The 26,591-nt window shown below is 43.1% G+C and overlaps 1 protein-coding gene and 1 long non-coding RNA gene across 2 annotated transcripts in view; one reads left to right on the top strand and one right to left on the bottom strand.

The window, feature by feature from the left end:
- Nucleotides 1-11,420: 11,420 nt before the first annotated feature.
- LOC133259064 (uncharacterized) lies at nt 11,421-15,761 on the bottom strand. Its single transcript, XR_009740254.1, has 2 exons — nt 15,362-15,761; nt 11,421-14,531 (listed from the first exon to the last, which is right to left on the bottom strand). It is a non-coding gene; the product is annotated as an uncharacterized LOC133259064 (long non-coding RNA).
- The window catches only part of PRTFDC1 (phosphoribosyl transferase domain containing 1), a 111,300-nt gene continuing 99,474 nt past the window's right edge, over nt 14,766-26,591 (top strand). The window contains 1 exon segment of the mRNA XM_061436037.1: nt 14,766-15,012. Coding sequence (XP_061292021.1) covers nt 14,965-15,012 — 48 coding nt within the window. The 5' untranslated portion in view covers nt 14,766-14,964.

Genomic DNA, 26,591 nt, shown 5'->3' with positions numbered 1-26,591 from the left:
AATGGCAGAGGAGCCTGGTGGGCTACAGTCTATGGGGTTGCAGAGTCAGACATGACTGAATAACTAACACACACACTCACACACAATGCTCATAAAAATCTTTTGATTATAGCTCAGTATGATTTTCCTCCTTTTCTAGAAATAGGGAAATTGAGGCACAAAAAGGTTAGATAATTGTCCAAGATCTCACCACTACTGACTGGCAGCAGAAGAGTTGACAAGGGACAGTGTGGATATCATAAAGAGAGGTATACACTCAGACACCTGAAGAGTAAATGATGTACACCTCACCAAGATTTCACTTAATCTTTAGCATCTTTTTTATCCCACAGTCCATCCACTTTCAGTTCAGTCAGTTGCTCAGTCGCATCTGACTCCTTGCGACCCCATGGACTGCAGCATGCCAGGCTTCCCTGTCCATTACCAATTCTCGGAGCTTGCTCAAACTCATGTCCATTGAGTCTGTGATGCCTTCCAACCATCTCATTCTCTGTCATCCCCTTCTCCTCCCACCTTCAATCTTTTCCAGCATCAGGGTCTTTTCCAGTAAGTCAGTTTTTCACATCAGGTAGCTACAATATTGGAGTTTCAGCTTCCGCATCAGTCCTTCCAGTGAATATTCAGGACTGATTTCCTTTAGGATGGACTGGTTGGATCTCCTTGCAGTCCAAGTGACTCTGAAGAGTCTTCTTCACCACCACAGTTCAAAAGCATCAATTCTTTAGCACTCAGCTTTCTTTATAGTCCAACTCTCACATTCATACATGACTACTGGGAAAACCATAGCTTTGACTAGATGGACCTTTGTTGGCAAAGTAATGTCTCTGTTTTTTAATATGCTGTCTAGGTTGATCATAGCTTTTCATAGCTTTTCCCATCCACTTTAGTGCCTGTGTAAGTGAAGTGGCACATTCTAACAGAATGTTAGAGGTTGCATCATGGAAAAGGCACTGGGAAACCAGGCTGGCTGCACAGGCTGCTCAGTGGATGCCGGAAAGTGTCCTCAGAAAGTGGTGTCCAGAATAGCCCCAAGGCACTGAGAGAAAAGATGGAAGGAAACTAGAGGGCGTTACCGTCTTTGAGAAAGCTGACACAGCCTTCGAAGTTAGTAAGTTGCACATACCACACACAATGGGGTCTCTCCTTTATTAGCCACTTCAGTTCTAAGGATTTTTGCATGTTTGGCTTGTTTTCCTTTACAAAGGTAGTGTAAGTGCCATGATGCAAATTGCATAGGAGCCACGATCAAGTTTCTTATGCTGTTTTCTGGACGTATGATGGAGTTTCCAGTTCATACCCCTCATGGGAGTGTGTTTGACACAATTTTTCTGGAGGAAAGATGCAAATCTGAATGTACTCTGGGAAAAGCATTCTTACATGCATGTAACAAGTCAGTATCCCAGTGCCACTGCAGTCAAAAACAAATGTAACTAATTTTCTCTGCCAGTTAACTGTCTTATTCTGAAGTTTTGATGAGCAGACTCACTGAAACTTTTTGTCTGAAGATCCCGATCTTTGGGAGTTTTGCAGTCTTCCAAGTTACACAACCCCCACTAAATGCAAGGTGTAGACTGCTTCAGGTGGCCGTGTGCCTATAGAGTTAGTTTACTTGCTTTGTATTGGATACATTCACATCTGAAGTCTTTAAATGTAGTAAATGTATAGACCCATACAGTTGATGGTTGTATGGCTGAAGAAAGCCTCCTTCAGCGATCAGTGCAAAGAAATAGAGGAAAACAACAGAACGGGAAAGACTAGAGATCTCGTCAAGAAAATCAGAGATACCAAAGGAACATTTCATGCAAAGATGGGCTCGATAAAGGACAGAAATGGTATGGACCTAACAGAAACAGAAGATATTAAGAAGAGGTGGCAAGAATACACAGAAGAACTGTACAAAAAAGATCTTCACGACCCAGATAATCACGATGGTGTGATCACTCACCTAGAGCCAGACATCCTGGAATGTGAAGTCAAGTGGGCCTTAGAAAGCATCACTACGAACAAAGCTAGTGGAGGTGATGGAATTCCAGTTGAGCTGTTCCAGGTCCTGAAAGATGATGCTGTGAAAGTGCTGCACTCAATATACCAGCAAATTTGGAAAACTCAGCAGTGGCCACAGGACTGGAAAAAGTCAGTTTTCATTCCAATCCCAAAGAAAGGCAATGCCAAAGAATGCTCAAACTACCACACAATTGCACTCATCTCACATGCTAGTAAGGTAATGCTTAAAATTCTCCAAGCCAGGCTTCAGCAATATGTGAACCATGAACTTCCTGATGTTCAAGCTGGTTTTAGAAAAGGCAGAGGAACCACAGATCAAATTGCCAACATCCACTGGATCATGGAAAAAGCAAGAGAGTTCCAGAAAAACATCTATTTCTGCTTTATTGACTATGCCAAAGCCTTTGACTGTGTGGATCACAATAAACTGTGGAAAATTCTTCAAGAGATGGGAATACCAGACCACCTGATCTGCCTCTTGAGAAATCTGTATGCAGGTCAGGAAGCAACAGTTAGAACTGGACATGGAACAACAGACTGGTTCCAAATAGGAAAGGGAGTATGTCAAGGCTGTATATTGTCACCCTGCTTATTTAACTTATATGCAGAGCACATCATGAGAAACTCTGGGCTGGAAGAAACACAAGCTGGAATCAAGATTGCTGGGAGAAATATCAATAACTTCAGATATGCAGATGACACCACCCTTATGGCAGAAAGTGAAGAGGAACTAAAAAGCCTCTTGATGAAGGTGAAAGTGGAGAGTGAAAAAGTTGGCTTAAAGCTCAACATTCAGAAAACGAAGATCATGGCATCCGGTCCCATCACTTCGTGGAAATAGATGGGGAAACAGTGGAAACAGTGTCAGACTTTATTTTTGGGGCTCCAAAGTCACTGCAGATGGTGATTGCAGCCATGAAATTAAAAGACACTTATTCCTTGGAAGGAAAGTTATGACCAACCTGGATAGCATATTCAAAAGCAGAGACATTACTTTGCCAACAAAGGTTCGTCTAGTCAAGGCTATGGTTTTTCCTGTGGTCTGTATGGATGTGAGAGTTGGACTGTGAAGAAGGCTGAGCGCCCAAGAATTGATGCTTTTGAACTGTGGTGTTAGAGAAGACTCTTGAGAGTCCCTTGGACTGCAAGGAGATCCAACCAGTCCATTCTGAAGGAGATCAGTCCTGGGATTTCTTTGGAAGGAATGATGCTAAAGCTGAAACTCCAGTACTTTGGCCACCTCACGCGCAGAGTTGACTCATTGGAAAAGACTCTGATGCTGGGAGGGATTGGGGGCAGGAGGAGAAGGGGACGACAGAGGATGAGATGGCTGGATGGCATCACAGACTCGATGGACGTGAGTCTGAGTGAACTCCGGGAGTTGGTGATGGACAGGGAGGCCTGGCGTGCTGCGATTCATGGGGTTGCAAAGAGTTGGACACGACTGAGCGACTGATCTGATCTGATGCTCATTAGTGGATGCAGAAGGTGATGCAATCAGTGTTGTTCCAGAAGAAAACCCAAAAGGGACAGGTTCAGGCAAGATCAAAACTGTCCAGTAATTAAAACTCAAAAATGAGATGAAGTGCCTGTGAAGGGCTGAGTAACTGTCAGTAAAAGCAATCTGACCATAGGTCAGGAGTCCTTCCTGGACCAAATGACTTCTACTATTCCTCCCATCCCAGTGCTAAGACTGGTGATTAATGTCACAGAGAACTTGAGTCTTTTTTTATGTTCATAGACATCTAAGCATTTGGAAATTTAACAGAACCATTTTTAGTAGTAAGAAATTGAAAGGCAGAGCTCTTAGTTAATCTTATGAATCATGGAATCTTAGTTTTCTAAATACTCTGGATAAGTTGGCAAACCCTCTGCAGTGCTGGGACTCAGAATCACGGCTGAACCAGTGTGTGAGAGTTGTGGCCCATGAGGGCCTGGGCATGTGCAAGGAATAGATACACTGGAGAGGAAGGACGGGGAAGGAGGAAAAGTGGAATAACACAAGTGACAGTAATCCTGATACCAATGCAATCATCAGAATAACCTTATCAGAGAATCATGACGATTCTCATTTTTTACTTGGAGGAACTGAATCTCAAGGTCATGAGCTCCAAGGCCATCAGTAAGTGGCAGAGACAGGGCACAGACTGCACTGCTGTGACTCCTGATTTAGTTTGCCCCTATGTAAGGTGGACTTACCTGTGCAGCGGCTTGGTCAGTTTAGCATGGGTGGCTCTGTATTAAAGATGGGTCTAAGGAGAGAAGCTCATTCTGAATCCTGCCATAAGTCTCGTGAATTTAAAATATCAGTATTTTGGGAAGTATATTGCTCAGCCTTGACTGAAACTCACCTTTCTTTTTATGAGATGGAAATAATATTAATGAGTCCTATAAGTGCCTTAATTAATTAATTAATTTCTTTTTGCCATACCACGTACCTTGTTAGATCTTAGTCCCCCAACCAGGGACTGAACCTGGGCCACAGCAGTGAAAGTGCAGAGTCCTAACCACTGGACAGCCAAGGAATTCCCTATATCTATTAATATTATAAATTCAAACTCTCATTTTGAGACTGAGAGAGAATAGAAATGATTGAATCCATAATAAAAAGAAAGTGTGGAAATCAAGTTTTGATTTTGCTTTTTGACTCAAGCTTTGATATATGTTTCTCTATGTTCAAAACATAATCAATGTTTTCTTTGTGTTTGGTTATGTTTCTCTATTGTAGAAAGCATGAAATAAAGAAAACCCTCTCACCAACTTTTCTCACGTTATTCCATACAGAGAGGGCTACAGACTAATTAAATATGGGTATACTGGCTATCAGAAAAACCTTTTCCTTTCTCTCTTCAAAACAGAGTAGATACATTCGAGACCAGCATAAGATCTGTTACTCCAGGACACTAATTCCTAACTAGAAATGATTCTGTCCCTTCCTCCACTCCAGGAGGACATCTGACACTTTCTAGAGATATTTTTATTGCCACAGCTGGGAATGATACTGGCTTCTAGCAGGTAAAAGTCAAGGATGCAGCTAAACCTCCTACAATCCACTGAACAGCCCAACGACAAACACTCATTTGGCCCAAATTGTCAATATTGCTAGGGCTGAGAAACCCTGGTCTAAGACCTGGTAATATGCTTGGGAGTTTACATACCTGGGCACCCTCATTTGCAAAATCTTCTAGCTCTCCAAACCTAGGGAATCTCAACACAGCAGAGCTGCCTAGAGCTCTGTGGAAAGAGAACATCTTGCCTGTATTCTCCATTAATTTTTACAAGTTCATAAACTGAGCTTAGATAATTATTTCCACTGTCTTCTTTCTCTATTTTTTTCTCATTATGCAAAGGCCAGCCGTATTTTGAGAATTTTTGCTTATCTGTTACTTTACATGATTTTTCATGGTTTGATTTTTAGGCCAGACTTTTCCTTTTTACTGAATTTTATTTTTTTACAAGAAGAAAATGTGGAAGAAGATTTGGTAAAAAACAAACAAAGAAACAAAAAACAACCTCTTAAAATGTCTAATCTCTCTAAGAATAAGAACAATTATTGGAAACTTATGTCTCAGGTTTTCCGAATTAACACAAAATGGTTTCTGAACAACTACTCAAATGACTATTTCAGTAACATTCTCAATATTGATCATTTTTAAAAGTTTGGTATTGAAAAAAATTCAATCTTATTGATTCAACAACTGGACTGTATCTAAGAAGTATGCCAAAACAAGAGCTTGGTAACATGAAGTAGTTTTAAGACTTAAAAAGAAATGTTGAAAAAGAGTGCAAAAAGGTCACAGATAACAACAAAAAAACCATAAAAGGTTTTTTATGAAATTGCCTACCAAGGTGAAAAGGTAATGAGTATAAAGTCCAGATATGCCATTTATGATTTTTGAGACAGTCTGTCTCTATCACTTAAGCTTTGGCAAAATCCCCAGACCCACAGAGGAGCCTGAGTCATCTCTCATTCCTTTATTCTCTGTAAAAGGTGACCTGGGTGTATATTCTGTGACTGACTATGCTGAACATGCTGAAAAATCTGAGTAAAAAGCCAATGACATCAATCCTAGAGTGAGAAACATATTATTTCCTGGTAATGCATTTGGCCTTATCATAGAAACTAGATTTTTCTGGTCTTATGTTCCTTCAAATGTTCTAAACTTAGAGATATGTTGAAAATTTCTCATCTGTGCAACTTTTAGCATTGTTTGCTCTGTGTGGGTTTGGTATGAATCAACAAGAATCTGAAGGTTATTTGTCAACCCAAGAGACAAAGTCAGATAATCACAAAGTTGGCCTGAACTTTGAGTTCATAAGGATCATGATAGTTTTGCTGAACTAAGAAATAGTAGGGAATTTAAGGTAATGTGAGTGCTAAAGCAAGAAAACCGCTGACCACGGTAACAAAATAGCACCTAAAATGGTCTATAGAAACAGAGCATGGCTTCACCCAGATCCTCATGCAGCGCCCACTCCTTCACTGAGGGACAACTTTCGACTAAAAGACTTTCCCTGGGCCTTCCCTGGTGGTCCAGCATTTAGGACTCTGCACTTCCAATGCAGGGGCCATGGGTTGGATCACTGGTCAGGGGATGAGATCCCATATGCCACGGAGAGCTTTCAAAAAAACAAAAAAGACTTTCCCCAACTGCTCCTTACAGAGACACTTAGAAAAATGCTAAGTGACTTTTAATTTGATCCAGTCATTCTGTTCCTTAGCTGTAAGTTATAAATGCATTTATGTTTGATGGAAATCTATCAGAAGAATATTCATTAATCTTGAAGTTAACTTATGTTATTGTCCTTCATATTCTAAACATGAAGAGCATTAAATCAAGCTCATTTTTTCTAATATAAAAAAATAACATAGCAGTAAATAAAAAATAGATCTCCATTACTGTTAGAATCCATCACTATTTGTATTGATTTTACAGAGGCTTTTCTTATAGCTTACTTTTGTTAAATTTATATGTAAATTTTATGATATAAATTATATATATATATATCTTCACTGATGGTGCTAGTGGTAAAGAATCCACCTGGAATGCAAGAGATGCAGACAGACACAGGTTCAATCCCTGGGTTGGGAAGATTACCTGGAGGAGGGCATGGCAACTCACTCTAGTATTCTTGCCTGGAGAATCCCACGGACAGAGGAGCTTGGTGGGCTACAGTCTGATGCAGAGGGTTGCAAAGAGTTAGACATGACTGAAGCGACTTTGCATGCAACATGCACATATATATATCAAGCTGATAACACAACAAATATAATTTCATGGAAAATACTGGCTCATTTACATGAAGAAACTGTAAGTGATATAGTGTAGGTTTATTTACTTAAAACTTTTCAATTGATCTGTTTATTAATCCAGAAATTCTAATTAGGGATTCTATTTAAAATTTTTCTTCTTAAATAATAGATAAAATGTATTGTGAGCTCCTTAGGTTATCTGGACACATTATTTAAGCCTCACAATAGCCCCAAGAAGTAGGAACTAACATTATCTTCATCGAACAAATGCAAAAAATAAGGCAAAGAAATTAAGAACCTTGCCCAAGGTCAGGCAGGAGGTGGCGGAGTCTGATTTTAAAGCGGAGTCTGCCTGACTTGGAGCCAAAAGCCTAACACAGAGTACCATAAACTTTTCATTAGTCTAGGTATTACTTTATGGACTACAGCAATAAAAGCACATTGTTTTAAAGTAGTCTATAGTTAAGAATTTATCATAAATTCAAATTGACTTTTTCTTATTAGTTCCAATTACTAAGCTTTTAACATATGTTAGCCAATATTCTACCCTCAAACCTCAAAGTATTTTTGTAATAAAGTTTTATTCATGTTCAGTTAAAAATCCCATGAGATTTACTATAATTTTCCATTGAAGAAAGACATTAATATTGCAAGCTAAATTTAGAACTATATATCAAGAGTCTTAAAAATATTTATACCCTATAACTTAGAAATTCTATTTCTAGAGAATTTATCCACCAGAAATAGTTAAAATATACATAAATATTTTATTAAAAACATAGTTATTTATATATTTTTATAAAATCAAAATTTGGAAGTAATAAAAATATATTGAGGAATGGTTGGCATTGCCATTTCAAGCGATATTTATAAAGAGTTTACTATCCAGTGGAAAAACACTTGTGTTATATGTTTATTTTACATATAACATCAAAAGGTATTAATATTGTTAAAATGTCCATACGGCACAAGGTAACCTACAGATTTAATGCAATCTTTATCAAAATGTGAAATACCTATATCTATTGTAATATAATATATATAATGTAATATTATATATTATCCATTATATTTATACTATACATTCCATTATATATTATATACATTATCTTATTTTATAAATTATATTTTACTTCATATATATAGTGACTTATTACTCACCATAAAAAAGAAGGAAATCCTCCCTTTTATGATAACATGGATGCATCTGGAGGACAGTATGCGAAATGAAATGAGACAAGACAAATACTGTATACTCTGACTTAGAAGTAGAGAAAAGAGTGGTAATTTCTGAGGACTCAGGGTGAGATGGAATTTGGGAGATGATAAAAATGTAGCAACTTTCAGTTATAAGATAAATAAGTTCTGGCCATCTAATGTATGGCATGGTGACTACAGTTAATAATACTATCTGGTATATTTTATATTTGCCAACAGAATAGACCTTAAGTGTTCTCATCACACACACACACAAAGACAACTGTGTGATTACTATGTGGATATGTTAATTAGCATGATTATGGTTAATTATTTCACAATGTATAGGTATATCTTAAGTTACTACTTTTTATACCTTGTGTGTGTGTGTGTGCACGCGCACATGCGTGTGTGTGTGTGCACGCTCAGTCGTGTCAGACTCTTTGTGACTCTATGGATTGTAGCCCACCAGGCTCCTCTGTCCATGGAATTTTCCAGGTAAGAATACTGGAATGAGTTGCCATTTCCTTCTCCAGGGTATCTTTCCAACCCAGGGATTGAACCTGTGTCACCTGTGTCTCCTGCATTTGTAGGCGAATTCTTTACCACTGAGCCACCTGGGAAGCCCCTTTTTATATCTTAAATACATACAATTTTTATTTGTCAATTATACTCAAAAAAGCTGGAACAAAACCAAAAACTTGAAAAGTTATGAACAGAATTATTAAAACTTAGCAATTTTCACCCTCTGTGAATCAGGTTTGACTTGCCATGAATCCCACTGGTGCAGCTGAGGTAGTCAGTAGAGTTAAAGGTCCCGAGTTAGGAAACACAGGAAACTCAGTTCCTTCAAGTACAAACCCCACCAGACTATTAACCTGGCCACTGCAATAGAATCTCATTGTCCTGGCTATGACAACGCATGACTTGCTATATCACATCCCAGCTTTGCCTCTTGGCTCATCTGGATATTCTATATGCTGGCAATGTCTAAAAACAATGGCCTTTGGAAGCCACCGCAGCCACCGCAGTTACTGAGAGAGACCAAAGGAGATTGCCACAATGAGATAGCTTGCATCTATCTTGCTACTCTGGAGGCTGATCTTGTTTGTAGAGGGGAAATAAAGTATGAATGGCAGAGGGAGAGGGAGTGGGTGTGAGAGTAAATTCTTGTCTTCTAAAATAATCAAGTTTCATGTCTACTTGAAGGATGGCACAAATTGCAAAGCCATGGCCTTTTAGAGGTTGAGAAAGGCCTTAGCCATGTCCATTTGAGTTTACTGCATATTTTTGAGAAGAAAAAAAACCAATGCATAGTCAGAAAACTATATTTTAAATATTTAGTCCTCTCAAATATAGCCTTTAAGTAGCCAATTATAAAATTGCCTACTTCCAGATAAGTATAAATATAAATATCTTATAATAATGCAATTTAAAAAACCTTTTATAAAACACCCTCTAAGAAGATTTGCATGGTGAAAAAAAATAAAGTTTGGGAAACACTGCATTTTGCTATAGTCTTCTTGACTATTGACAGTACATGTTGGCATATTTAAGACTCCCAGACATTCCACAAGATAGAAATGTTTAGCTTTGCTTATCTCATTGTTTCTCAAACATAATGAATCACAACTTCATCTTTTTCAAACATAAAGAAAAATGAATTGAAATACACTTTGGGAAGTGTTCCTCTAGGTAGATCAGTGTCCAAATCTCTTTCTTTCTCAGTCTCTTTTCCCATGTGAAATGACCTCGACCTCAAACCACTTCTCAGCCGCTTCCCCAAACTAAAATATAACCCTAAAATACAATGCAGAACCTGACAAGAACTGGATTCATTCCTGGGATGTTGCCAGTGGATGTCATACATCAACTCTCATCTGAAGAGAATCCATGTTCAGCCAGGAGGATATTCAGCTCCCAGTCCAGTTGGTCCTTACAATTCCTACACCACCAGCAAAAGTTCTCACCAACCAAGGTTTCCTTGTTCTGTGTGTATGTGTGCATATTTGAAGTAGACATCTTTCCATTAGGAACTGGGCACTGGCTGAGGTGCCAATTAATTTTGCATAAGCTGCCACTGCACCCTTGGATGCTAATCCGCTCATTCATAACCACAAGCTATTGTGCTAGGGTCATGTACATGACTTGTGCCTCCAGCCCTGGGATTTATTTAGTCCTTAGCCTCTAGTTCCTGCAGCTGTGTCCTTTCAATGACTGCTTTATGGTGGCCAAGAGAGTTGAGGGCGGCTGCCAGGACTCTGAGATCTGGAGGAACACATGGACGCATTATTCTTCTCTGAACCTTTCCAATTCCTGTTCCGGTCAGATGGGGGAGATGGTGGGAGGATATCTCTGAAGCAGCCCAGCACTTACTGTTGATGGTATTATTCGTGTCTGACATTATTGCAAAAGAACAGACTTAAATTTTACCCTCCGTGTGTTCTTCAGGGTAAGGTTAATTACCAAAGTGTCATAATGCAAAACATAAATTCTGAATTTATCTCCTGGGTTGTTTTGTAAGAACTGCTATGGAGTCATTATTTTTTGCTTACTCTAAGACTACACATTGGATCCAGTCTGCTTCAGACAAGAGTCCAGGAAAGAGGGCTTACTATGCTAATTGAATACTAATTAGGCTTTTGCTTAAGTTGTTTTGTGTTACAGTCATTTGCAACTACATTTTTTTCTGTATTTATGTCAAGGGGAAAAGAATACCTCAAAGGTAGCAAGATTCTTACTTAACCTGAATATTTGGAATAAAGTATCTTGCCACTTTTTTTTTGGTACTTGTAACATTTGTGAAGGGTTTTGTTCTGCACTAAGAAAAAGCAAAATATCATCATCATTATTACTGGCCTTTGTTCACAATGGACTTCATCCAGACTCTAACCAGTGACTCTATGACTAACAATCTGAGTCACTAAGTTTCACATGTTTATGAATTTCAACACAATTCCCAGGCTGAGAGTTTTTTTGTTTGTTTTCATGTTTCAGGACTCAGAAAAAAGTAAATGCCCTTCTGGATTTCAAATCTGGTGTCACTGAGTGACTGCTCAGAACAACTCAGCACATAGACCGAATCACTCCTTCAATAAAGATTAATATTGGCAAAAGTTCAAGAACTACCAACTGTCAAAAGGTTAGTATATTCTTTTGTTGAGGGAAACACATTAAATGAAACCACCTACCCTGGCCAGGCACAATTACCATATCTGTGAGTTATTTTATGACAGGAGGTCCTGGTGAGGAACATGTAACTAACAAGCCACCACCAACTGGAAGAACTGGGGAAATGTCAAAAGAAGACTCCAGTGTCCTATCACCTCCCAGAATCCTTGCTGGCATCCACCGTGACTGAGCCATGTGTGTGCCACCAAGGAATGATTACCCAGAGAAAACCCGGAAACTAATCCCATCACCATAAAACCTGAGACTGTGTGCCACGTTGCAGAGCAGTTCTCCTGGGTTCCCTCACCCTCCTGTTCTCCACCCAGGTGCCCCTTCCCAATAAGGTCTCTTGGTTTGTCAGCACGTGTGTGTCTTTGGACAATTCATTTCTAAGTGATAGACAAGAGCCCATTTTCGGGCCTTGGAATCAGTTCCCCTTCCTGCAACACTTTCAGGACAAAAGCCTTTAGCCTGGTAGAGATTTCAGGTAACCATAAATATTTGCATTTTCACCATGGTACTGAAACTAGACAATTTCAGAATTGAAAATGCAGGAACCTCCAACTAAAAAGTGGATCAAGAGAAGGACTGAAAAATGCAAGTATATTTACTGGTTATTAACTTTGCAAAGATGTAGTCCTTATCCTTATAGCTTCTTCAAAGGAGTATCAGAAAATGGACAATCTAAGCTAAAATACCATTTTTTGTGTGAAAAATTCCATTATTTTAATGATTTTCTTTTTTTTTTTTTTTTACTGTATCCACTCTCATACCAGTTCCACCTTGTCCCTAGATTATAACTGTCCCTGATTGGTCACCCTACACCCATCTTAAAAAGGCAATTACTGTGTCATTTTCCCATCAGATAACATTATAAACATTTGGTCACACACTGTCACAGCATCTCAAAGTAACACCTTACAGTTTTATAGCATTTTTCAAAGGATTCTCTCACATGTCACCTCACGTTAATCTCATCTTCACATCCAGTAGAGCAAAAAAAACAAAACAAAAAAACAAACTTCATATGCAGTATTGTCCTTCTTACTGATGAGAAAATTGAGGCATATTGTTGGACGTAATTGGCTTAGCCTCATTATCTAACTTCATATGGATTATTACTAAAAAAATCAGAATCGCTGTCTAAAGCCATTGCAGTAGATGCATAACAGAAATCTGAGATTTAAAAAGAATTTTTGCCTCTTGGTCCTCATATCAGGATTAAGAATAAAGTCAGGATGGATGATGTTATTCTTGGGTATTGGTTTTGGCAAATGCGATTTGTGATGTCAAATGTATACTGTATTACATTAATGTAGTTCAAAGTAGAGAAGCATAATTAGATCACCCAAAATGTTATCAAAATATACAAAGGTAATAAATAAAATGAATTCAATTTAACAAACCATTTGTGCACATTCCGTATTCTTCACAGGATGTCCTGTGGATCTCTATAGGATCTTCTTGAGATTCTGTGATCATTCAAGTAAGTGACTTTTTTTTTTTTTTCATTGTGAACCTACTGGATTTTACATTTAAATTAATGGCCTTTTTAAGGAAAGATTTATCTGCCATTTCCTTTACATCTTTCACAGTGCCTGGGCTGAGCACACAGTAGTAGCTTTTTTATTTCTTTAGAGCAGCTACATCTGTAGCTGATACTGAAGTTTCTTGTTCCCAAGGCCCATGTACCCACGGGTAAACCTGACTTTGCCTCAGTAACAGTGGGATTCCTTAAGGTAAACCACTGCATTCCAACCTCTGAGTGTCTCAGCAGTTCAGGTGTCTGAATCTGAGCACACAGCTTCTCCACCGTAACCTGCCCCGACGTGAGGTGGCTGGCTTCCCAGCAGAGTCTTCTGGACACTTTAGTCTGATGATCACCTTCAGTTCCTGGAAATTTTAGTGACTTTGGTTGTGAAGATGCTTCCTGGGCTTGGTCTTCGACAATGAAAATAGAAGATGGTGCCTCACTTTTGAGAAAAGAGGTGGGTCAGACTATAAAAATCGCCCCAAACAAGGACGTCTGACTCTTTTATCTGTGCAAGAAGCATCTAAGCGCTAGTTAACAGGGGCCTCCCCGCCGCCCTTCCCCTGCCCCTCCGCAGTCCCCCCAGGACAGCGCCTAATCTCAGCGATGCACGTGCTGGCTGTAGACACACAAGAGGCTGAAGGCACATAGGGCTGAGTCGGGCCACGTCGAAATGACTAATATTTTCCCCACCCAGAGCGACATTCACGGATTGATAACTATTTCCCCCTCAAACCAAGCAAAATCAGCAGTCCTTCCCAGCTATGCGCCCGAACTTGAAGATGAACAAAATAAGTCTTTCGGAGAGGCCTGAGTCCAGCTCGGGGCTTCAGACCAGAGCCGGCTGCAAAGGATGAAGTGAGATGGCAGAGACGAGGGCAGTGAATACATTTAAAGGGACAGCCGGGCCCTGGAGGAAGGGACAAAGAACCAGGACCCTCTAAGGGGGAAGGCTGAGATTAGGGTTTGAATTAACAAAAGATTCATAATAGAAGGCTCGTGAATCTGACAAGAGCTATGGCTTTAAGCTGCAACCTGAAACAATTAAACTCTGACCATACGTTCTTTAAAAAGTGGTGAAGTGAATGACGTCTAAAAAAGCTCTCCCTCCTCCCCCTCTCCGCCCTGAAAGCAGTAAAGGAAGGGCCTGCTTTCCAAGTCCAGACCCTGTAACCGCGGGTTTGGTTCAAGGGTAAACCGCCGCACAGCTCTTTCCAACTCCTGGCTGGGCAGTTAAGAGGGTTTTAAAAACACATCGTAGTTTGGTTCACAGCCGCACTTCGAGAACATCCCATACCGCAGGCTCTTTCGCGGATTTACTTGCGGTCAAGAGCACCCAAAAGTCAGCAGGCAGGATTCCAGGACCTTGTTAGCCTGAAAGCGGGGACGACAGACTTAGGGAGGCGGGGGACCTGGGCACGTCTTCTGTTGCAGCATGGGCGAGCTGCGTGCAGCTTGCGTCCCCCGGGTCCCCGAGCTCGCAGACGGGCGGTGGCCGCAGGGGACCCGCGCTCAGGTGGAGCCGGCCTCGCGGCAGCTGCGCCCCAACCCCCTACCCGCCCCCACCGACGCCCCGGGCCCTTCCCCTCCCCCCGACCCTGCCCCGCCCCGCGCCCGAGGACCCGCCCGGGATGCGGGCGCTGGCCAAAGCGCTGGAGTCCCGCCAGGCCTGGGGTCCTGGGTGCGCAGCGGCTCTCCCGCCCTAAGGCCAGGGGCGGAGCGGTCTCCCCTCTCCCCGCTACCCACCCTCTCCCGGCCCGTCACCCTCCCCTCTCGCTCCTTTCGTTCCCGCTTTCCCCGGAGAAACATGGCCGGGAACCGTGAGGAGGCGCCAGACTACGGGCAAGGCGTCGTGGTAAATGCAAACTCCGATTTCGAGGCCGAGGCGCGCGCTCCCCGCCCCTCCTTCGTTTGCAGCCCCCCTCCCCCACCTCCTTTTTAGATTAAACGCCCGAAATGCATTCGGGAGCGAGCTGGCCACGGCTTTGTTCTTCCCTCCCAGCGGGTCGCTTCCATCCTCCCCCTCCCCCGACTGACCCCGCGATTAACAACCCTTCCCCCGGGTCCTCGGTGTCCCCACCGCCCCCCGACAGCCATCCGCTACTCCCCAGGGTTGAGCCCGCGTGGTTCCGGGTCCCACTCCCGCTGGCCACCAGGAGTCACCTCTGGGCGCCGGGGGAGGGGCGGGGGCTGCGAGGACTTACGTGCTCCCTCCCGACTCCCCCAGCGCGGGCTTCACGTGTTGTTTTCAAAAAAGATACCTAGAGTTGGCCAGGGCAGCTAGGACATAAAGTTTGAGATTTGAAACGCCGACCAGGGCTCTTACTGTGGGGCCTCTGCACGAGCTACGGACACGAGAGCGCCCCTCGAGAGAGCATCCGTGTCTGCAAAAGGACCCGCTGAGCGAACTCGAGAGCATGTGTATGGAGTATCAGAAGGTGTGGGAGGCTGGGCTCGCAGACCAGATCCTCTTTATCCCTGGGAGCCCCACAAAGTCAGCCATCGCCCGGTGGGTACCCAAGGATCAATATTCTGGAATCAAATCTGGTCTTGCCATACAGGCTGCTGGCTTCTTTGGAAGGTAGTGGTTTTAACGTGTCAGGTTTAAAGTGAAACTGTGGCAAGGGTGGTGGGTGGGTGGGGCCAACTTCCTACTTTAAGATTCTTTGTTCAGAAATCAGCCTGTAATGTACAGATAATCCTGTCTGTGACTGAGTCCTGCAGGAGTGGGAGGGTTGGATTAAGAAACATCTCATTGTAACTGATCTGTTCGGGTTGAACTCTGTTGCCCAGGGTTAATTTCACAGCCAGGCCTGTTAGTCTTAAAGGAGTTCATTTGTTTGTTCATTGGGCTCCTGTTTATTCTACTGCTGGGTACCTCCAGGCAGTGTTCTAGTCTCTGGGAAAACCAGACAGACCCCTGTGTTCGTGGACCTTACATTCTAGAGAGGAACACAGGCAAGCAGTGTGAAAGCGTCTGCACGAAGAATATGCTCTCAGACAGTGATACGTGCAGGGAAGAGAAGAGAGAGTCTTGAGATAGTGATTGGAGGAGGGCTGGGGCTGCTGATTTAGCTCAGATGGTCAGGTTGGCCCCCTGAGTGACATCTAAGCCAAGAGCGGAAGGCTGAGGGGGAGGAAGCTGAGGGGGAGGCTGAAGATTGAAGAAGGGTACCTGTAGCAAGTCCCCTACATACGAACAAGTTCCGTTCAGAGAGCAAGTTCACAAGTCCAATTGGTTTGTATGTCCAACAATAAGCCTAGGTACCCAACTAACATAATTGGTTGTATAGTACTGTACTATAATGTTTATAATATTTTTCACAATATATTAAAAAATAAAACATTTTAAATCTTACAGTACAGTACCTTGAAGAGTACAGTAGTCCAGTACAACAGTTGGTATACTGTAGGGGACTTATTCTCCAAGACAGTACCTGCCAAGGGCAAAGAAATTGTTATAGTCTGAGAAGGAATCGTAACACCCAGCTTATGCTTTTTGAAAAAACGATCACTCCACTTGCCATGCAGATGATGGTCAGGCCTAGATTTGGGGTGAATACGTGTGAAAAGAGGAAGTCATTCAGTTCAGTTCTGGACAAGTTGAGTCTCTAATGCCTGTAAAGCCTATGGGTCAGGATGCATGGGAGGCAGTTTGAAATTCCTGTTTGGAATTCAGGAGGGTGACTGGATAGACTGGAAATCATCAGCAAACAGAAATATCTGATGCTTATCAGTGGGCTTCCCTGATAGCTCAGTTGGTAAAAAATCTGCCTGCAATGCAGGAGATCCTGGTTCGATTCCTGGGTCAGACATAGGCTACCCACTCCAGTATTCTTAGACTTCCCTTGTGGCTCAGCTGGTAAAGAATCCACCTGCAATGCGGGAGACCTGGGTTCGATCCCTGGGTTGGGAAGATCCCCTGGAGAAGGGAAAGGCTACCCACTCCAGGAATCTGGCCTGGAGAATTCCATGGAATGTATAGTCCATGGCATCACAAAGAGTCGGACATGACTGAGTGACTTTCACTTGGCAGTGGATGGGGATACCTGGTGAACATGGTGGGGAAATAAAACTTGTTAAGGGTAGAAACCCGGACGTAAGAGACTTAGTGGGAGAAGCCAGATAAGGAGACCAAGAAGGAGTAGGAAAGTAGGAGAGAGCAGATAGGGTGATCAGTGCCTAAGGAACAGAGTTTTATGGAGGTAAGGGGGCAAAAACAGGGGCTTTCCTCATGGCTCAGATAGTAAAGAATCTGCCTGCAATGTGGGAGACCCAGGTTCGATCCCTGGATCAGGAAGATTCCCTGAAGAAGGAGCTGGCAACCCACTCTAGTATCCTTGCCTGGAGAATCCCATGGACAGAGGAACCTGGCAGACTACAGTCCAAGGGATAACAAAGCACTGGACACAATTGAGCACACACACATGTTCATGAGGGGGTTAAGATTGAGCAGGAGGGTCACATGCTGCAGAAAGAGCAGGTAGCATCAAGATGGCAAAGCCAGTTATGAAGCCAGCAGTAGTGAGAGTCTTTCAAACAACTATGCCATCAGTAGAATGGTTAAATACAGTAAATACTATTATGCCCACCAGGCTTCCCCATCCCTGGGATTCTCCAGGCAAGAACACTGGAGTGGGTTGCCATTTCCTTCTCCAATGCGTGAAAGTGAAGTTGATCAGTCGTGTCCGACTCCTAGCGACCCCATGGACCGCAGCCTACCAGGCTCCTCCGTCCATGGGGTTTTCCAGGCAAGAGTACTGGTGTGGGGTGCCATTGCCTTCTATGTTATTTAATGATAGGTACTCTTAATAAGGGATGAGGCCAATCAATGTGACTAATTGGAAAGGTAGATTTTTAAAGTCTAAAAAGCAAATGGTGGAACAGTGAATAGCCCAATCTGTTGGTGTTAAAAGAAGCCCTCTTGAAAACAAGGTAATTTGGTGAAAGATAAAGGAAGGCAGTGTGAGGGTTCACCGAGGTTGGAAATAATCAATGTATTGTGGAGATATTCCCTGCACTCGTGTCATTCTCTCCAGTAGAGCTTGGGATAATTAGATTCACATCAAGTTGGCTATGGGCAGGCAAGACAAATTCACAAGAGTGAATTCAAGGTGAGCTAATGGCGTCAAGGGTCAGGAGGATAAAGAAAGCTCAGGAGGAACGGTATACTGGGGAAGTATATACTTCTTGAGAGCCCCTCAAGAAGGGGTTGCAAAAAGCCAAAGGGAAATTTCAGTACGTGCGGGAAAAGGGATAGGTAATAACATTGGGTTGGCCAAAAGGTTCGTTCAGAGCTGGGGCTGCTGTGGCAGATGGGCTGTGGCCAAGGTGGAGGGGAGGCAAAGTCGTTTGAGCTAAGGTGGGTGAAGTTGCCTCAAGGTGGAGTAGCTAGCATGATCATCGGGGTGTGTATTGGAGTATCCAGAAATGATGTGGTGAAGAGAACTCTGAGTTGGTAGAAACTTGGTGATGAAGATGGCAAGGGGCCTAGATGACTTAAGCCTAAAATGAGTACAGTTTTTGCAAGAGAAGGGAAAATGAAGAGATGGAAACTGGCTCTTGGGTGCAGATGGCTTTCAGTTGAATTGGTGAGATGAGACATTTGTAGGTTATTAACAGTACATGGGATGGCCAAGCCAGAGATGTGGCCCTGGGTTCAGATACTCTACTTAGGATAGCTGGTCACCAGTGTTCCCCCGCTAACCCTCACCCGACTCCTCCACTGGTGTATCTTTGTTACTTCTCAGGGATAGAAAAGATCTTTACCTGTCTGCCCTTTGGGCATCAGGTTTATTAGATATGTTTTACTTTTACAGAACCATTATCAGAAGAAGCATAGTTAGTACCTACACATGTGCATTTGGTAGGAAAATAAGGAGAAGAGGAAAGTATAAAATATTTGTGCTTCTGTTGTCTCCCTCCCCATCTGTCCATGGAAACGTGGCGGGAATCAGAAAATCCATCAGAATCACAACTTTCCTAGGGGTGATGATTTTCACCTTCCAGGTGTAGAACCTTCCATGGGAGAGGAAGGCATGCAGGACACAAGGTATTATTTGGCCTGTGTGGTTCCCCCTTAGTTCTCCTTCTTTTCAGACTCTGTTTAGACTCAGTTTCTCAACATGTGGCTCTGAGGTGTTTGTCTCAGTGCACCTCCCTCCCTGGTTCTGGGCCTGGACTAGTGACCCCAGCTGGGCCAACTCCTGTTCTTGTCTGGGATTCCTGGAAGCAGAGACTCCCTTCCTCTCCTGCGATGGATGGGTTGATGTGAACCTGAAATTGAAAGCCGCCATGGTCACTGCCAACAAAGGTCCGTCTAGTCAAGGCTATGGTTTTTCCTGTGGTCATGTATGGATGTGAGAGTTGGACTGTGAAGAAAGCTGAGCGCCGAAGAATTGATGCTTTTGAACTGTGGTGTTGGAGAAGACTCTTGAGAGTCCCTTGGACTGCAAGGAGATCCAACCAGTCCATTCTGAAGGAGATCAGCCCTGGGATTTCTTTGGAAGAAATGATGCTAAAGCTGAAATTCCAGTACTTTTGCCACCTCATATGACGAGTTGACTCATTGGAAAAGACTCTGATGCTGGGAGGGATTGGGGGCAGGAGGAGAAGGGGACGACGACAGAGGATGAGATGGCTGGATGGCATGACTGACTCGATGGACGTGAGTCTGAGTGAACTCCGGGAGTTGGTGATGGACAGGGAGGCCTGGCGTGCTGCGATTCATGGTGTCGCAAAGAGTCGGACACGACTGAGCGACTGAACTGAACTGAACTGATGGTCACTGCCTGAAAGAGAGAGTGGGGCCCGTGGTCTGGGGCTTAGCAGCAGAGAGGTGCCGAGATTAGCCTTTTGTGTGTGTTTCCAAACTGTTTTTATCCCCAGAGCAGCCAACTTGAAAAATAAAGCAGGAAATATTCTAAGCAAAAAATTAAGTTTTAATGACTTAGAAAGAAGTCTTTAGTATATCTTCAAATGGGGAACAGAGGGTCTGAGGGAGTTCAGAGGCTTGGATGTGATGTAAAATGGCTTGGTGAATGTGTTTGTCACTTCCCCAGCTTGGCCATATTTTGCGTCTTTGAACAGAGAAAGCATTGTTCTGAAAAAACTTACAGCGTATTATCTGTGATACTGAAACTATTTAAAGACTTGTTTTGATTTTTCAAAAAGCAGATGAATAACATAATTATCTGCAGTTCCCAACAGCCTCCATTCCCTCAGGTTTGGGACACATTTACAGTGCAATTTTGCATGCACTATTAAGGATAAACCAGCAGTTCCCTCATCTCTAATTGTCTTTAATCTCAACAGTGAAAATGAACTATTTCAGACTCATTTGGAAATAGACTGGTTTGGCTTATAGAATAGTGTTTAGAGAAACACATTTCTTCTATTTTTAAATTTGCAGCTTTAACTCAGGCCATAAGACTTTAGCAAAGAGGTTTGAGGCACTTTTTTAAGTTAATTAAAACATAATTTTTCTTTTCTTTTTTTTTTTTAATTTTATTTTATTTTTAAACTTTACATAATTGTATTAGTTTTGCCAAATATCAAAATGAATCCGTCACAGGTATACATGTGCTCCCCATCCTGAACCCTCCTCCCTCCCCATACCATCCCTCTGGGTCGTCCCAGTGCACTAGCCCCAAGCATCCAGTATCGTGCATTGAACCTGGACTGGCATCTCGTTTCATACATGATATTTTACATGTTTCAATGCCATTCTCCCAAATCTTCCCACCCTCTCCCTCTCCCACAGATTCCATAAGACTGTTCCATACATCAGCGTCACTTTTGCTGTCTCGTACACAGGGTTATTGTTAGCATCTTTCTAAATTCCATATATATGCGTTAGTATACTGTATTGGTGTTTTTCCTTCTGGCTTACTTCACTCTGTATAATAGGCTCCAGTTTCATCCACCTCATTAGAACTGATTCAAATGTATTCTTTTTAATGGCTGAGTAATACTCCATTGTGTATATGTACCACAGCTTTCTTATCCATTCATCTGCTGATGGACATCTAGGTTGCTTCCATGTCCTGGCTATTATAAACAGTGCTGCGATGAACATTGGGGTACACGTGTCTCTTTCCCTTCTGGTTTCCTCAGTGTGTATGCCAATTTTTAAGTAAACTATTGATGTTTCAGTATGTCTTACTGGTTAGCATTTATTGCAGGGCCATGTGGGAGACCTGGGTTCAATCCCTGAGTCGGGAAGATCTCCTGGAGAAGGAAATGGCAACCCACTCCAGTATTCTTGCCTTGAAAATCCCATGGATGGTGGAACCTGGTAGGCTACAGTCCATGGGGTCGCAAAGAGTCGGACACAACTGAGCGACTTTAGGGACAGTGTAGACCAGGTACTGATGTAAGAGTTTTATATCCATTATCTATGTTATTTAATACTTCAGTATTCTTGCCTTGAGAACCCCATGCACAGTATGAAAAGGCAAAATGACAGGATACTGAAAGAGGAGCTCCCCAGGTCAGTAGGTGCCCAGTATGCTACTGGAGATCAATGGAGAAATAACTCCAGAAAGAATGAAGGGATTGAGCCAAAGCAAAAACAATACCCAGTTGTGGACGTGACTGGTGATAGAAGCAAGGTCCGATGCTGTAAAGAGCGATATTGCATAGGAACCTGGAATGTGAGGTCTATGAATCAAGGCAAATTGGAAGTGGTCAAACAAGATATGACAAGAGTGAACGTCGACATTCTAGGAATCAGTGAACTAAAATGGACTAGAATGGGTGAATTTAACTCAGATGACTATTATATCTACTACTGTGGGCAGGAATCCCTCAAGAAATGGAGTAGCCATCATGGTCAACAAAAGAGTCCGAAATGCAGTACTTGGATGCAATCTCAAAAACGACAGAATGATTTCTGTTCGTTTCCAAGGCAAACCATTCAATATCACAGTACTCCAAGTCTATGCCCCAACCAGTAACGCTGAAGAAGCTGAAGTTGAACGGTTCTATGAAGACCTTTTAGAACTAATACCCAAAAAAGATGTCCTTTTCATTATAGGGGACTGGAAGGCAAAAGTAGGAAGTCAAGAAACACCTGGAGTAACAGGCAAATTTGGCCTTGGAATACGGAATGAAGCAGGGCAAAAACTAATAGAGTTTTGCCAAGAAAATGCACTAGTCATAGCAAACACCCTCTTCCAACAACACAAGAGAAGACTCTACACATGGACATCACCAGATGGTCAACACCGAAATCAGATTGATTATATTCTTTGCAGCCAAAGATGGAGAAGGTCTATACAGTCAACAAAAACAAGACCGGGAGCTGACTGTGGCTCAGATCATGAACTCCTTATTGCCAAATTCAGACTTAAATTGAAGAAAGTAGGGAAAACCACTAGACCATTCAGGTCTGACCGAAATCAAATCTCTTTTGATTATACACTGGAAGTGAGAAATAGATTTAAGGGCCTAGATCTGATAGACAGAGTGCCTGATGAACTATGGACTGAGGTTCGTGACATTGTACAGGAAACAGGGATCAAGACCATCCCCATGGAAAAGAAATGCAAAAAAGCAAAATGGCTGTCTGGGGAGGCCTTACAAATAGCTGTGAAAAGAAGAGAAGTGAAAAGCAAAGGAGAAAAGGAAAGATATAAGCATCTGAATGCAGAGTTCCAATAGCAAGGAGAGATAAGAAAGCCTTCCTCAGCAATCAATGTAAAGAAATAGAGGCAAACAACAGAATGGGAAAGACTAGAGATCTCTTCAAGAAAATTAGAGATACTGAGGGAACATTTCATGCAAAGATGGGCTCGATAAAGGACAGAAATGGTATGGACCTAACAGAAACAGAAGATATTAAGAAGAGGTGACAAGAATACATAGAAGAACTGTACAAAAAAGATCTTCATGACCCAGATAATCACGATGGTGTGATCACTGACCTAGAGCCAGACATCCTGGAATGTGAAGTCAAGTGGGCCTTAGAAAGCATCACTACGAACAAAGCTAGTGGAGGTGATGGAATTCCAGTTGAGCTGTTCCAGGTCCTGAAAGATGATGCTGTGAAAGTGCTGCAGTCAATATGCCAGCAAATTGGAAAACTCATCAGTGGCCACAGGACTGGAAAAGATCAGTTTTCATTCCAATCCCAAAGAAAGGCAATGCCAAAGAATGCTCAAACTACCGCACAATTGCACTTATCTCACACGCTAGTAAAATAATGCTCAAAATTCTCCAAGCCAGGCTTCAGCAATATGTGAACCATGAACTTCCAGATGTTCAAGCTGGTTTTCGAAAAGACAGAGGAAGCAGAGATCAAATTGCCAACATTTGCTGGATCATCGAAAAAGCAAGAGAGTTCCAGAAAAACATCTATTTCTGCTTTATTGACTATGCCAAAGCCTTTGACTGTGTGGATCACAATAAACTGGAAAATTCTTCAAGAGATGGAAATACCAAACCACTTGACCTGCCTCTTGGTCAGGAAGCAACAGTTAGAACTGGACATGGAACAACAGACTGTTTCCAAATAGGAAAAGGAGTACATCAAGGCTGTATATTGTCACCCTGCTTATTTAACTTATATGCAGAGTATATCATGAGAAACGCTGGGCTGGAAGAAGCACAAGCTGGAATCAAGATTGCCAGGAGAAATATCAGTAACCTCAGATATGCAGATCACACCACCCTTGCGGCAGAAAGTGAAGAGGAACTAAAGAGCCTCTTAATGAAAGTGAAAGTGGAGAGTGAAAAAGTTGGCTTAAAGCTCAATGTTCAGAAAATGAAGATCATGGCATCCAGTCCCATCACTTCATGGGAAATAGATGGGGAAACAGTGGAAACAGTGCCAGACTTTATTTTTCTGGGCTCCAAAATCACTGCAGATGGTGACTGCAGCCATGAAATTAAAAGATGCTTACTCCTTGGAAGGAAGGTTATGACCAACCTAGATAGCATATTCAAAAGCAGAGACATTACTTTGCCAACAAAGGTTCATCTGGTCAAGGCTATGGTTTTTCCAGTGGTCATGTATGGATGTGAGAGTTGGACTGTGAAGAAGGCTTAGCGCCGAAGAATTGATGCTTTTGAACTGTGGTGTTGGAGGAGACTCTTGAGAGTCCCTTGGACTGCAAGGAGATCCAACCAGTCCATTCGGAAGGAGATCAGCCCTGGGATTTCTTTGTAGGGAATGATGCTGAAGCTGAAACTCCAGTACTTTGGCCACCTCATGTGAAGAGTTGACTCATTGGAAAAGACTCTGATGCTGGGAGGGATTGGGGGCAGAAGGAGAAGGGGACGACAGAGAATGAGATGGCTTGATGGCATCATTGACTCGATGGGCGTGAGTCTGAGTGAACTCCGAGGGCTGGTGATGGACGGGGAGGCCTGGCGATTCATGGGGTCGCAAACAGTTGGACACGACTGAGCGACTGGACTGAACTGATCTTATTTAATCCTCAAGTTAGCCATATGTGGTAGGCATTGACTGTTTTATAGAAGAAAACCCCAACCCAGAGAGGTTAACGCCTGAGGTCCCATAGCTAGTAAATACACCCCCAGGTGTGTTAGGCTTCTGATCCATGCTCTTTACTGTTACTCCATGCTGCCTTTGAGCTACAGATTTCCAGTATGGTTTTTGTCTGTAGGTTTGATTGTTGTTGTTTTTTATTTGGCTGCACCGGGTCTTGGTTGCAGCATGTGGGATCTAGTCCCCTAACTAGGGATCGAACCTGGGCCTTTTGCATTGGGAGCACGGAGTCTTAACCACTGGACCACTAGGGAAGTCTCTATAGGTTTATTTTGTCATTTTATCATTCTTTTCTTTTTGGGAGGCATCATTTATTAAGCATTTATCATATATGGAGATGGAAATGTACTAGGAATCTAAGTACATTATTTGTTCTTTTTATCCTGAAAACAACCCTGTCTTTGGGTTTTTATTGTGTTCTATTTAAAGGAGGGAGAAATGAGTCTCACACAGAATTTTCCTCACATCCATAGTAAGTGTCAGAGCTGTGCCCCAGAACATGAACTAGAGAGTGGTCTCAGATTCAGCTGGGCAGGGGCTACCGCAGGATTTCACGGTGGGAGGAACAACCCCCAGTTCGTGCTGCCACTACTGCAAGGGCTCCAGGAGGTGGTGTATGGGTTCTGGCAGGGGAGCCAGAAGGTGCTGTGTCCCTGGGTGATCTTCCTGAGGCCAGGTGCTGCTCAGGCGTCTCTTCTGGTCTCTATCATGGCCTGCCAGCGAGTCTTCTGGAAGCTCCTCATGTTCAGCTGGTGGTTCCAGGCACTGACCAGCAGTGTTGAAAGTGAACAGCTGGCCCTAGGCCATCTCGGGGTGGAAACCAGCGTTGCTTTGTAAACAGATTCAATTGTGCCCCTAGCCGATTTGCTGGTCAAGGCAGAGCCGGTGTGACACTCTGCAAATACACAGATGACACATTGTTTGACCACCTGTCTGCCCTTGGTCAGGTAAGAATTTCCAGAGCCGTGAACAGTGGTGCTCTTTATCACGAGGAGATAGACTGAGGGTTGGGTAGCACGTGGGTGGAGACTGTCATTTATTCACTCAGCATTTTTGAGCACCTGTGGTATTCCGGGTCAGTGTTCTAAATGCTGGAATTTCAACAATGCATGAGACAGAAGTCTCTACCAGAAGGAGCTAACATTCCAGTGCAAGGAGATAAAACACACAAGCACATGTACACATGTCACACCCAGTGGAAATACATGCTGTGAAGGACAGTGAGGCTGAGTAAGAGAAGTACATAGATGCGTGGCAAGGAAGCGGTGTTTTTTTACATAGGTGTCCAGAAGGCCTCGCTGTGGAGGTGATGTTTGAGGGGAGACTTGAAGGAAGTGAAGGGTAAGCCATGTGGGCTTCCAGGGGATGAGCGTTGTAGGCAAAAGAAAAGCAAGTGTAAAGCTCTTGGGGCAGAAGATGCTTGGGACATTCAAGCATCAGGAAGGAGAATGGTGGCTGAAGCAGGAGGGGGTTAGACAGCTCCAGGGATGAGTCAGAGGCCGCCGCCCCTGCAGGCCATGGTGGCAACTCCAGTTGTACTCTTAGTGAAATGGGAAGCCCTTGAAAAAATCTGAGCAGAAGCCTGCTATGATGCACATGAGGTACGTTTTTCAAAGGAGGACTCCAGCTGCCACGTGGGGGTGGAGGATGGGCGGGATGCCAGCACAGTGGAAGCAGGGAGGCAAAATTGGTAGCCATGGCAATGGTCCTGGAAGAAGTGGTGGTGGTAGGGACTGGAAGTGGGGCAGTGGAGATGCTGAGAGGTGTGTGTGCGTGCTAAGTCACTTCAGTCATGTCCGACTTTGCGACCCCATGGACTGTAGCCCACCAGGCTCCTCTGTCCATAGGATTCTCCAGGCAAGAATACTGGAGTGAGTTGCCATGCCCTCTTCCAGGGGATCTTCCCAACCCAGGGATCCAAC

Source organism: Bos javanicus, chromosome 13 (assembly GCF_032452875.1).
Source record: "Bos javanicus breed banteng chromosome 13, ARS-OSU_banteng_1.0, whole genome shotgun sequence".
Classification (NCBI taxonomy): Eukaryota; Metazoa; Chordata; class Mammalia; order Artiodactyla; family Bovidae; genus Bos; species Bos javanicus.
Note: the sequence above shows the minus strand (reverse complement) of the source record. Positions and strands in the feature narration are given on the sequence as shown.